A 13,678-nucleotide genomic window follows, 5' to 3' on the forward strand; every position below is an offset into this window, starting at 1 on the left:
ATGTGGCGCTGCAAAGTCCTCCAGCACTCACGGGGCGCATGAAGGTGGAGGACAGTCGCAGCACATTGATCCAAAGTCTTGGTAAGGGTTTGCACTTCTTTTTTTTGTGCCTGCTTTTCAGTGTCTTCTCATCTGCATGCATTTGTAGTTTGTCATGAACTGAAGCTGGAAAATGGATCAATTTAGTGCACTTCAAACTTTTACACTCTTCATTCTTGGGGTGCTTTGCCTGGAGGTGTCGGGGACATGTGGCCCTGTGTTTTCATTGGGGGGATGCAGGGAGGAGGGACTATAGTTAAGCCCCTGCAGCAATGGCAGGGAGATTGCCAGGGGGAAAACTGCCTGACAAGGGGGTCAATGAGGGCAAAGGGAGGGGGTGGCGGGTGCAGGTTTCCATTCATTTAGCTGGAAAATTGAAAGAAAAGCTTAATTTTAAGTGAGGAGCGTTTGTGGTTTCTGTCCTGAGAATCTAGTTCATAAGTGTGTGTGTGTGGGGGGGGGGGGGGGGGGGGGGGTAGTCGTGGGGGTCTCTAGTGGGGAAGGGGGGGTTAATAGCTCCCAGATGTGTGCTGTGAAAACATATGGCCTTTGATGACACGGTGATGCACCATTGGAATTTGCCCGTATGTATTCCTTTGCTGGTGCGACCAAAACATGAGATTTTACTTCGGTCCACAATTATAATACAGCGGTAGGGCGGGAAAAAACGGCATATATGCCTGGTGCATTTTTTTTTAAAGTCCCCTTGGAGTCATTTACAGTTAATCTACCAAAACTTGCAACAATCCAAAAAAGGTGAAAAATGCCCAAATGTTGTGCGGATGACGTACAGTATAGTCGGGAAGCTGTAGGAGGAGCGTTAACTTTTCCCCTCGAAGTAGAAAAACAACATCATTAGTGTTAGGAGGAGGAGACAACTTTAGATCGATTTCAATGATGTCATTCTCGTGTACACCATGTCGATGAAGTCGCCGTTTTTAGGTACTCAACCAGGAGACCATTTGCTTACAGGAAGAAAATGAGGGGAGGGGGCGACAGAAGGGAAATGAGGGATGTGGACGCAGACGGCCAGGGAGGGGGGGGGGGGGGCAGGGGGATGAGAGAGTGGGTGCCGGGGTCCGCCGTTTCTTTTCCTGGAATGCAGCTCCAGACTGTCTGCTGCAGAGAGGAAAAGTGGGAAAACAGCGATTGTTCTTAGGAAGGAGAGACTTTCCACATTCTTGCTGTCATAACCCCCCCTTAATTATTATTTTTTGCTGGGGCCAGTAGAGGGGGGTAAATGGGGGCTGTGTAGGGGGTTGAGAGGATACAAAGGACATGCAGACAAAAAAAACTTAACGCTGCTCACGTCTATCCATTTTTATCTGCTGATTTTCTCCGCAGTAAGAGTTGGACTACCTCTCAGAGCGACCATGAGAGCCTTCCTGTTGATCTGCATGCCAGGTAACAGCACCCTGTCCCTACTAAAGTGACCCCCAAGGAAGTGACAATTTTGAAATTAAACGCCTACTAAAGTGACCCCCAAGGAAGTGACATTAAACGAGATATAAAGCAAGCACTGTAAAATATCATTTTTAATTGGCACTCCTTTACAATATGTTCTACACAGCCCCACTAGTCTAAACATGCTAAGTTAGCAAAAAAAAAATCCTTGTTTTTAGCCATTTCAGGAGTCAGCCATTTTGCCAATTGCTGTCACTGATAATGACATCACAGTTGCTCAGGGCTCCAATCACAACCAATCACAGCTCAGCTTAAAAAAACAGGCGAACCATGATTGGCTGTTACCTGAGCAATTGCGATGCCATTTTCAGGCGACAGCAAGTGGCAAAATGGCTGCTCTACTGAGATGGATAAAAATGGATAGATTTTGGCTTTACTCACATCGTTGTTGGGGGGGTTTCTTCCTGGTGCGCATCAGAATCATGTTGGTGGTTAGAGAGATCGGTTGATTTAAATTTTCATAATTTTATTATTATTATTATTATTATAGGCCACTGCTAACAATAACCCCAAATTCGCCATTATAAAAAAAATCAAATACTTTTTTTTTTTTTAGAAACAAGATGATTTGTAAAATAAAATGTATGTAGGAATTTACCTTCTAAGTAAATAGTTTTCATCTAATATCACTTTTGGAATTGAACTATTGCAATAAATGATATTTTATATTGTATGTATGCAGTACATCAACCGCTACAGTGAGCAACTGATTCAGAAATATTAACATTATATGACCTCTGGTTTACACCAAATAAGCAGAAAATATAAGTTTGATGGGGATGTATTATATTTTTTTAACACTTAGAATGGGTTATTGCAATTTGGAATTGACCCTAATTAGAACAATCATAACAATTGACAAAAATATTTCGAATACTTATCATGTCATGTTGTCACTTCTTTCTCTCTGTGAATCCTCAACAGTTGTGCTGCTTGCCCAGGGTCACTACCAGGAACCATTTCCTTTTCTTGGTGAGTTCATCAAATAATCAATATTGTTCCTACGTTGGCATGGAATAGCAACAATGTACATAGATGGCTTTGATCTATGTATTGTTTTCTTTTCTAGAGGACTATGGACCTGATTATTTTCCAGGTAAAGCATATTTTCATTCATCCATTTATTATGTTTATATGTGCATCGTGAAGTGGGCACTTGGAGATCATCCCTTAACCCCAATTGTAGTAGCCCCTAGTTTCAAAAAGGTCGTTGACCCCTTTAATATGACTTTGACATTGTCACCAGATTGTTCGAGTGCAGTTCAGAAGCTACTTCATGTGACAAAAAAAAAGCAATTTGTTTCCCTCTGTTCAGAGAGCCCAGATTCTGAGAATCATGATTCTGCTCCTGGAAATTTCCAGCAGCAGGTTCGAGTCGATCCTGTGATCCGTCCGGAAAAACCAGGTATGCGTGTTAAAGCTTTAAATTTTCATCTGGAGAATGAGTCTGAGTTTTCTTTTCTTTTCATATGGATATCAGAAACTGATTTGGAGACGGAGCCCACAGAGCCCGGCCCTCTCGGTAAGACAGTCAAAGCTGTTGACTTCTGCTGGGGAGATTTTTCTTTGTAAACACTGCACATGTTGGAACTTCCAGACTGCAGAGAGGAGCAATATCCCTGCACCAGACTCTATTCCGTGCACAAACCATGCAAGCAGTGCCTGAACAGTCTCTGCTTTTACAGGTAGGTCGCACGTGGAAACGCTTATAAGACGATGAGCTATTTGGCCGAGCAGCCCCAAACCGTGTCATTATCTATTTTCTATTTATTAGCCAGAAAGCCCATCTGAACTCAGTCAGCCAATATGGCCTCAAGGATTTCAATTTGGGTGGAAATAAATACTAATAAATACTCACAGATGTACACGCTCAGCCTTATTTAATTAAAGAGTAGTCAGACTCTGCACTCTCTGCAGTCAGTAGAATGCCCTCTATTCTGTTTATTTATGTATTTGTTTTTAGCACAAGTAGTAACAGTACAAGTGGAAAACCTAAAAACCAGGTCACATTTACCTCAAGGCACAATTTCACATCCATTTTGACCCAAATTGAAGTTAGACGTATGCTTCCTTGCACCATAAACTGCTGCCCCAACCCCCATCACAAAAAGGAAGAGATAAAATTGACACAACCGAAACCACATTAAAGAGAGCAGACTTGGAGAATCTGTTGTAATGAAGACTTTTGGTATTTCTTTGAAACACTGTGTTTTTTGTTGAAAACCACAAAGCCCAATTTCCCAGCTTTTCAAAGAAGTTTGTTTACTCCAGCCGTGCTAGTTGGTGCGTTTAATGGGGCATGAAAAAAAGCAAGAGATGGTGTGTGGGAAAGAGGTGCAGAGTTCAGACCAGACAAGTGAAAAACAGGATGTGGATATATGTAAAAATGGAATTAAGGTTAAAAATTAATAATTTAGCAATTGAATTATCTTTAAAAATGACACAATCTTCTTTTAATGAGGTATTCAAAAGTCTCAAAAAGACAGAAAAATGACACGCAGCCCAATCACGGTTCAGCTTCAGAAAACGGGTGAGCCATGATTGGTCATTACCTGAGCCCCGGGCAACCGTGATGCCATTTTGAGTCGACATCAAGTAGCAAAATGGCCGCCTCCTGAGATGGATAAAAACTGTTTGATTTTGCTGCTTAACTCATACTCCACAAACCCAATATTAAACAGAATACAGTGTTGTTAAGTGGGGGGCATGTCAGTGGCGGCGATATACTGTAACACTTTAAGGAACCGTGAACACAAATGCTGCTACAACACATAAACAATATAACAATACTCACATGAATATATAGTTGAAAAAAATGACACATTATTGCAGTTTATTGAGTCACTACAAATAGCTGTAAAAGTCTTCGTTTGTGTCTTAATGACTGTATTATAGTGCCCCCGGTGGCCAAATTGCGTACACCAGAAGGAACTGCAATGCATTAATCAAGATGCACAATCAGTTTAATCTTTCGCATTCTACTTATTTGTGTATATGTTTTTATAAAGTTCAGTATTACAGAGTGCTATTTTGGTTGTTAAAAAAAACAACTTTTTGTTGGGTTGTTGGAACGGATTAATGGCATTGCTATACATTTCAATGGGGAAAGATGACTTCAGATATGGCTGCTTTGAGTTACAAGCATGGGTATGGAACAAAATTAACTTGTATCTGAAGGCAGGATCTGTTGCGGAATTTAAAATATTTGAAACTTATTTTTTCCCAAAAATTAAGAATAAAAAGTTACCGAAATTCTTGATTCAGACTATAAGAACATTCATAATAAAAGGAAGAGTAAATTTGCTGATGGCGTTGGAAGTTCTTCATCGCTTTTCTGTTGTTTTGCAGTTTGAGGCGTGTGTACGTTATAAACAGGGAGGTGTGTGTGAGGACCGTGTGCGCACATGAAGAACTTCTCAGAGGTCAGTTCTCTACATTAATTTTTTTTTTTTTTTTTTAACTCGACCTTTGTGTTCTGACTGAGAACTCGCCTGTCTGTAGCGGACCTGTGCCGGGACCAGTTCTCGCGCTGCGGTGTGGCGGCGGTGAGCGGCCACTGCGGGTCTGTGGGGGCAAGCTGCGGGAAGAGCTGCGGTGGGGGCTGCTGATGGAGACCCCCTTGAGGCACTACACCCATCTACAATTCTTCTGTTTCCTCACTGACGTGTCCTATAATGCAGTGTTTTCCAACCTTTATTAAGCCAAGGCACATATTTTACATTATAACCTCACGGCACACGACTAAACAAAAATTGATACAGTGGACATCCTCATATTCAAATTATTATTATTATTATTTTTTTTAAACCTATTCACTGTTCAAGTGAATGGAATAGAATGGATAATAATAGAATCATAATAATAGAATGGCATCTTGGTGACAAAGAATTATGTTGATGCGAGTTAAGGTGCATCATTTACACACAAGTAGCCCTTTGGCACCACCTTGTGACATCTACACTAATTACAGTGGTGCCTTGAGATGCGACTTTAAGTTGCTTCGTGACCACGCTTGTATCTCAGTATCATATTTTAATACTCCATTGGCATGTTTTCATAGCATTTATGACACTTCTTTAAACACACTTTAATGAAAGAAAAATATTGTACGAACAGTGTATCAAGCAGTGTTTACAATTAAACAAATCCCATCATCTCACAATTTACTTCAATAATTATGCCAAAGGATGTACATTGTGAAATTAATTTACAGCTGCTGCTTTCTGTAGGCGTAAAACGCAGGATGGGAGAGGATTGAGAGTAATCGCTTTATAATTTTTTCACAGCAAAAATGAGGCTGACACTTCCTGCTTTCTATTCTTCTTTCAATTTTAAAATTTTACAGACTATTGTGCCTCCTCCTAGTGCCCGAAATTGTAATTACACTATGAACTATAGAACACAATTGAGCTATACCGAGATAAAAAATAATCCACAAAATAGGGGTACTGAGAACCAGGAACCCACAGCGGAGTGAGGTTTACTGTAGTGTGTTCCAAACTCCCAATAAACGCTTAAATTAGCTTGTTAACATGTTTTTTCATAAAATTACACTTTACAGTATCGTAATGTATAAAAACACAACTGCAAACATGGAAAATGTGAGCACAAAACACTAACTGTATCTAACTTCCTTGTTCTGTGGTGTTTATTAATGGGGCATTAGATCCACTAACTGATCCTGGATTTTACTGCTGCCATCTAGTGGCTGGGGGCCGGAAATGCAGCCGCATCTCAGTTTCTTTTTCTTGTGCCTCAAGACCAAAAAAATTGCCAAAGTGATGGCTTGAATTTTGAAACGCTCGTGAGTCAAGGTACTTGCATCTCAAGGTACTACTGTACTTTTAATTAATCATTGCCTGCGAATAGTAGGAGGTTCACTGTATACTGAAACGATGATGTCGTCACAAATTTACTTAGTGTGCAATCTGGGCCACAAGGCTGTTATGCTTTTGTATCAATGGCAACAGGTGGACGCATAAGTTAACTGCACCTTAAATAAATAATACTTTACGGATCAATGAATTTAATATTTCCCGTGGCTCACCGGATGAGCCAGTGGTTGGGAATCACTGCTATACTGTCACCTCTTCTATTTCTCACCCCCCCCCCCCTCACCCTTCCCCACATGTATGAGCCTGTGTGTATGGATCAGTATACTCCAAAGAAGCTTGATGATTGTACAAATCGCTGGTGCTATAAACTCATCACACTGGTGCTGTATTAGAGATGCGATGAGCTGCGGAGACCTCTCAGTTTGTTTTGCATACTGTACCGTATTAATCGCCTGCTTTGTATGTTGTTTTCTTATACTGTACTTAAAAAAAAAACAGTCATTCAGTCAAAGCAGTCACTGACATCAGCCAAGAAGATGACTTCAGCTTTTTTGAGCAGCAAGCGTGCAACAAAATGCTTTGCGAAGGCTTCTCTCAAAGCGCTACTGCTGCTTTGTAAAAGTATCATGATTAAAAGATAATAAAGATGTTTGGTTTTTTTTACAACAGCTTTTCAGCATTTGACTGACTCATTTATACAGGTTTGACAAGTGTTTATTCGATCTTACAGTGTTAATCATCTAACACAGTGTTTCCCAAACTTAAACGCCGGGACCCAAAATGTCTCATTTTTGTTAGCAAAAGACATTTTGGGTTCATTTTTATTGTCAATTTTGTTATCAGGAGTTAAAGTACAGTATGAGTTGACATTATGGCAACAAAGGATGTACAGTATTTTTGATGAATTTGTGTATGAGAGAGGAACCGAATCCGGATTCAAGCTATAAAAGTTTGGGAAATCCTTGCAGCATTTCCAGTCAGCCAATATCATTGAAATAGTTACAAATAAAAAAAATATTACTTTACAGTCAGATTAAAGCACATGACATTTTCTGGTTAGTACTAAAATAGTGTTTAGTTATGAAAATGTAACCTTTTAGCATGAATAGCTTATAATTCATTCAAATGATACAGGCTATAATACAGTTAGTGGCCACTTCATTAGGTACACATACACAGCCTAAACAAATGCTGCCTTTAAAAAAGTAATGATTAGTATTCATTTAACAATATATTGTATTTGTAGCTGTGCAGACCGACACAGAGTTGTGTCTAATATTGTGTTCCCCAATGTTTCGGAATAAGGTAACAAAAATATAAGCAACATCTCTCAGTATGATGAAACGCTAAAATGATCATCTTTATAAAAACACAATTGTTTAGACAGATAATTCAATTGTGCAGATGTACCTAATATTGTGGCCGGCGAGTGCACACTTTTTCCCCTTCGGTCACCGGTGATGACATTTTCCCTGACGTTGACACGGCCGTTGCGCTTCTGCTCTCAACTGGCCGTGGAAAGAAATGAGGACGGAAGTGAAGGCTGTCGTCGTTTCATCTCCTGTTGCAGCTGCTCCTTCAAGGTAGACACCTGCACAAAGACATGATTCAATCTATTGATTCACATTCTCCATGTAGTTATTTATTTTACATTATCCTGGAGAAATGCCATTTTGTTTTGTTTTTACTCTGGTATGAACGAAATGACATCATAATGTACATTTACTTAATTAAATGATTAGAATGTCAATGCCTGTTGCCCAACAGGGATGCAGATGATAAATACAAAAATTTAAATAAATACAGTGAAGCGTCAATAATCGCAGGGTTGGGCGAAAAGCCGCGATATAGCGACCCTATGCATTTTATGTATGCAAACTTCTTAAAAACACACTTCGTAAAGTATTTCTTAGTGCCTGTTGTCACTCCTTTGCTTGCAGTTTTCCACCTGAGAGGAAAAGTGCACTTTGCTGTTGAAGTTCAAAATCGACACGTAAAAAAAAGGGAAAAAAAGGAAGACGTATATTTAAACACTAAAATGTTTAACAACATCGTATTATCTCATCTAATGAAAAGCCGCTAGTTTAACATTTAATGTGAAACACCATAGATGAGCCCACGCAGGGGGTCTGCAACATGTGGCTCTCCTGTGGCTCCCTGTGAATCTCTACAACAACAAAAAAAATGAGTAGAATTTATTTATTTATTTTTTACATATTTTTTATTTCTTAGATAAAATATTCTTGAAATGAATTAATGATTACATTAAAAAAATGAATAATTATATATTTAAAAAAATGTAAGAGTCCAAATTTTTAAGTTGTCAGAAACAGAGACAAAAGAGAGACGAAAAAGATTTTTAAAATACCTAAAAATGTCCAAAAACTGACCATAAAATGTCTGAAAAGGAAAATTATCATTAAATACCCACAAAAATTGCCAAAAATGGCAGGAAATTGATAGCAACAAAGGTAGAAAAATAGCCATAAGATGTCGCAAAAAATGAAGGGGAAGCAGAAAATTACCATAATATATTCATAAAATTGCCAAAAATGTCAGCAATTTGACAGAAAGGCATAAAAGTGAAGTATAAAAAATGACAACCAAAAAATAAATAAATCCAAAAACGGATGACAACAAGTAGAAGAAAATGTATCGCTACGTATTTGGATACTGCATATTTTTCTGTTATGGTGCAATTCTAATTAGCTCTTGGGCCCTCAGTACATTAGCCTAACACTAACGCACTGTTTCCTTTATTACAATCTTCAAATGTGTTGCCGCTCTGGACAGATTTTTAGTTATTTATCTGGCCTAAAATGGCTTTTTGGACAAGAAAAGTTACTAACCCCTGAGCTAATGGAAATTAGCATAGATGCTAAGGTAATTATAGACCTTCAAACAACTGCTACTTAATTCAAGCAAATAATACTCACAGGCATATATTCTCACTGCTCTGTGGGAACATGAACTATTACTTGAGCTAAATTGGGGACCTTCTGTGCCTCTTCTTCTAATCTTGCTCTCAATAATGCTGCACTGCTTCCAGTAGGTCACAGTGCTGCTTGGCATGTTGTGGCACAACTACACTGAAGGTGTGCAATTCTATGGGCCACACTGGACTTATGGAAGTATTCATATATATTTTTTAACCATCACCAAAAACAGGCAAGTGAACCACTACACAGTCAGCGACTTTACAGTTACACAGACCCAAACTCGTCTCTACCTGCTCCTCCAGACCTTTGACCCGTTGGCGGTGCGTGCGCTCCCTGGAGCCCAGAGTCCTCTCCAGGTCTCTGAAGCTGGCCCTCAGCCTCTCGGCCTCCTGCTGGGTCTCATCACGCTGCCTGACCAAACTCTCACACACGCTGTGGGACTGCTCCATGTCAGCCATCTGCGTCTACTCATGACACACACACACACACATTGAGAAAGAGAGCGAGAGAAAAAAAAAGCAGACAAAAGCTGGCGTCAATAGCGGAACGTGGGCTGACCATTAAGCATGTTAGAGGCTGTAAAACAAAAATGGGACGGATGACTTCATGCTTAATGATGGCTCTGGGGAGATTCATTGTGAAGCATGAAAGGCAGAAAAAAAGTCTGTTACAATCTAGCCATTGTGAACCACAAACAACATCTATCAGGCAGATGAATTTTCTTTTTCTTTTCCTTATTTTTTAAGAACAGATGGGCCCGGTCATTTGTAGATGAAGTCAAAACTAATAATAAAAATAAAAAAAAGTAAAAAATATGCATGTAAAATACTTTATTGCATCTATTAAAAATGAATTCATTCATGTTTACAGTTTATTTTAAAATTAAATAATTATTTAATAAAATAAAACTTTTTAATTGAACATTTACTTACAATACATCTTTTACTTACATTAATTTAATAATTATTATTTTTCGAGCTAGACAAAATAAATAGATCAATACATCCATATTTTAGGGATTTTTTTTTAAATTAATGTGACAAATATTATTCTTACTAAAAGATTCTTCATGTAAATCAGGGGTGTCAAACTGCCACTTCATAGTTATAGTCGACCTCAGAGGTCCTTTCTGAATGTGAAAATCATTTAAATGCATAATAACCTTGATATATTATTACATGAACATAATTCGCCCTGCATTTGATCCATTCCATACCTTGTGTACCCCTGGTACATATAATGTATGAATAATAAAAAAAAATAATTCTAAATAAAATAAATATAAAATAAAGTAAATTAGCCACATTAAGGTACACTGCCAACAGTCATGTTTATTTTATTTTTTTAACTCGTTCACCGCCATTGACGGCTATAGACGTCAAAAATTCAACTACCACTTTTGTTAACAAGAGTATGAAAATCTAGAAAACAAATTATTGTACATTTAGAACAGACATAAAATGTGATTAGTCATGAGTTAACTATTGAAGTCATCCGATTAATTACAATTAAAAAAATATAATCGCCTGACGCCTCTAATTTTTTAATAATATTTTCTTTTTTGTTTAATTACTTAATTATTTAAACTCAAGATTAATCACAATTTTTATATCTGTTCTAAATGTACAATACATTATTTTTCTAGGTTTTCATACTGTTGTTAACAAAAGTGGAAAAAAATGTGAAACTAATAGAAATAGTTCAAATTAATTTTTGACGTCTATAGCCGTCAATGGCAGTGAATGAGTTAATCACACGCATAAAGTATAAAGTACCTAATGAAGTGCTCCATCAGATTATTTCATATTTATATTTATAGAACTGTCCAAAAAAAGAACCAGTACCACAATTCATGACAATTCATGTCATTTGGCGCATACTGTTACCACAAATGTGTTAGCGACATTTGTCAGTCAGACACTTTTAGCACTTCTGCTCTACAAAAATTTAATTGTCTGCCATTTATATATATATATATATATATTTTTTTTTTGCTTAGGAGAAAGTGTTCCAAAACGTATGACGAATGTCACCAATGTGTTTGTTACCTGCAGCATGAGAATCTGCTGCTGGGCTTCCTGCAGCTCCTGCTCCGCCGTGTTCAGGGAGCGATCTAAGCGGTGTCTCTCGGCCGAAAGACGCATGCTGCCCTCTTCGCTCTTCAGCTTCTGACGCTCGACCTAAGGAGCGATTCATTTCATTTCTAATATTTGGACATTTGAATATACAGTTGTGCTCTTGAGTTTATATACCCCTAGAGTATGTCATCTTATGAGCATAGTACACAAAGTAGCCGGAAAGAGTTAAAAGTTACTGTTGCTCTGATGCTTTGTAAGCATCCTTTCGTTGCGTCACGGCTGTTATTTTGGCACGTCAAGTTGCTTTATGTCAGTGGTTCTCAAACTTAAACAAATAGGGATCAGCGTTGTAGAATTTTAAAAGTGTATATCAGTCAGTTAAAAGCTTTGATTTGAGTTTTGTACTATCAGATTTAAAAAAATAATAATGTTTTTATTATGACAGGAAAAAGTCATTTTTTTGTTTTTTAGAAAAGGTGTTTAATTTTTACATTTTTATGAAGGCGTTTTCTCTTTCTCAAAACATTTACGAATTTGTGTGCATAACATTTAGACTCCCCCAAAATAGGCACATTTGTATAATTTTTTTTTAGGCCAATTCCGATTCTGATATTTGGCAGAATAACATTACGATAATGATTAATCGGCTGATTAATTAAAAAAATCTCTATATATATTTTTTAAATAAGTAACATATTTTTTTGGTAACTTAAAAAAAGAAAAAAATGAAATTAATGCAGAACAATTGACTGTTTACAATACTTAGCGCTTTAGTTGTTTAACTTTACTAAAGCTGATAAAAATCTGCCAATTTTTGGGGGGGAAGGTCATTATGTTTGTCTTATGATGTTACGTGTTAATGTATAAAAAAAAAAAAATCAAATAGGCCCTACAAGTTATTTTTAATTGGTGTTAGCATTATAAAACACATGTTATGAACAAAGGGCCTATGAATCCCAAATAATTTTTTTTTTTTTTTCAATTCCTGATACTGTATTTTATCAATTTAAAGCACATGAATTGTTTCTTGCTGTGTTTTTGTTTTATTTACTTATGTTATGGTGTATTATTCTTAAAGCACTATAATAAAATTGGATTGTATTGGATTAAATGACTTGTCAGGAGACGATCGATACCTTATCAAGCGTATTCCTCAGGGCATTTTTATCCTTCTCCAGCCTCACAGCTTGCCTCTCCGCATCCTTCTTCTCCGTTTCCAGCATGGCCACAGCCCTTTGGAGAGCGCGCAAACGCTCCTCCACCGTGGCCCTCTCCAATTGAGCCGCCTGTGCGCCGCGCTGGGCCTCAGAAAGGCTGGCCGAACGCTGGCGCAAAGCCTGCCGCACAATGAAAGACAACACAAGACTGGTAGACAACATCTGAGACGCTGCTATGCTGTGGTTGAAATATGGGGGTCACAAGTGGTCTTTACAGTAGAGTGAAGCTCTTGAGATGCTGTTAATTCACTCCCAGCCATTTTCACTGAAGCAACCCCCTTCGCTCCCTGTTTTACTGGATTTTGACAGATTTTGCAAGGCCCTCAGAATATTGTGTTCTATTGCTATAAAAACATGGGACCTACCAAAGGAAAGATTAGAGTCTCTTCTTTCATCAGGAAAAAAAAGTATCTGTATCTGTTTCCATTTTGCAGTAATTAGCATTAGAATATAGCTAAGTTTCCTCATTATTGTGTGCTCAAAACACTGGGGAAAAGAGTTTGTTGCAACATGGACCTGGTTGATCTCTTATGCCACCTGCTGGCCGTTTTTCGTAATAATTACCATTGCTTGAAGTGACCTCTTCATGTCAGAGTTTGGATCAAAGTATTCTGTATGCTCTGGCATTAAAAAAAGTGTTTATTTTTTATTTTAAATAAACGTATAAATATGTTTTTGGGACAATTGTAAGATTTAAAATAGACCGTATTTATACATTTTTGGGAGCAAATTAGTTCAATACAGCAAAAATTCTCCTAGTGGTGTGAAGTGTGTGCAGCCTCAATTTATGGATGAGGGAAAACATTTAGATTATCATAGATCTGAGTAAGGGGTGGTCATTAATCACGCGTTTAAAAAATAAGTGGCGTTAAAGGAACTTTAAATTGACGCACTCATTTTGACACCCCTAAGAGATATAATTATTATTGACGTCGTTAGTGAACACGATCTCTACCTCCTGGCTCTTGGTGAACTCAGCCTCCAGTTCCTCTCGTTGGAGCTCGCACTGGTGCAGCTCACTCTGCAGGCTGTGCATGCGCTCGTTAAAGGTAGCCATGTTCCGCCTGGCTTCGCTTAACGACGACCGGGATTCATCGATTCGCTCC

At 38.1% G+C, this 13,678-nt stretch overlaps 2 protein-coding genes across 4 annotated transcripts in view; one reads left to right on the forward strand and one right to left on the reverse strand.

The window, feature by feature from the left end:
• mfap2 (microfibril associated protein 2) lies at nucleotides 1-7,000 on the forward strand. 2 transcript variants are annotated; one of them, XM_086086833.1, is made up of 9 exons: nucleotides 1-81; nucleotides 1,384-1,443; nucleotides 2,428-2,475; nucleotides 2,573-2,599; nucleotides 2,819-2,908; nucleotides 2,984-3,025; nucleotides 3,101-3,188; nucleotides 4,852-4,925; nucleotides 5,005-7,000. In XM_086086833.1, the coding sequence occupies exons 1-9, from the start codon at nucleotides 39-41 to the stop codon at nucleotides 5,109-5,111; spliced, it is 579 nt and encodes a 192-aa protein (XP_085942959.1). In that variant the 5' UTR covers nucleotides 1-38; the 3' UTR covers nucleotides 5,112-7,000. The 2 variants fall into 2 exon arrangements, with proteins under 2 accessions (XP_085942959.1, XP_085942960.1); XM_086086834.1 differs by having other exon boundaries at nucleotides 16-79; nucleotides 1,369-1,443.
• The window catches only part of crocc (ciliary rootlet coiled-coil, rootletin), a 24,747-nt gene continuing 17,691 nt past the window's right edge, over nucleotides 6,623-13,678 (reverse strand). For both annotated transcript variants that reach the window (XM_086086831.1, XM_086086832.1), the window contains exons 33-37: nucleotides 13,528-13,677; nucleotides 12,492-12,692; nucleotides 11,326-11,457; nucleotides 9,568-9,741; nucleotides 6,623-7,929 (exon numbers count right to left, since the gene is read on the reverse strand). In XM_086086831.1, the coding sequence (XP_085942957.1) occupies nucleotides 7,843-7,929; nucleotides 9,568-9,741; nucleotides 11,326-11,457; nucleotides 12,492-12,692; nucleotides 13,528-13,677 (744 nt within the window). In that variant the 3' untranslated portion in view covers nucleotides 6,623-7,842. The remainder of the gene's footprint in view (nucleotides 7,930-9,567; nucleotides 9,742-11,325; nucleotides 11,458-12,491; nucleotides 12,693-13,527; nucleotide 13,678) is intronic.

Source organism: Leptonotus elevatus, chromosome 10 (assembly GCF_054856555.1).
Source record: "Leptonotus elevatus isolate MCC_2025b chromosome 10, RoL_Lele_1.0, whole genome shotgun sequence".
Classification (NCBI taxonomy): domain Eukaryota; kingdom Metazoa; phylum Chordata; class Actinopteri; order Syngnathiformes; family Syngnathidae; genus Leptonotus; species Leptonotus elevatus.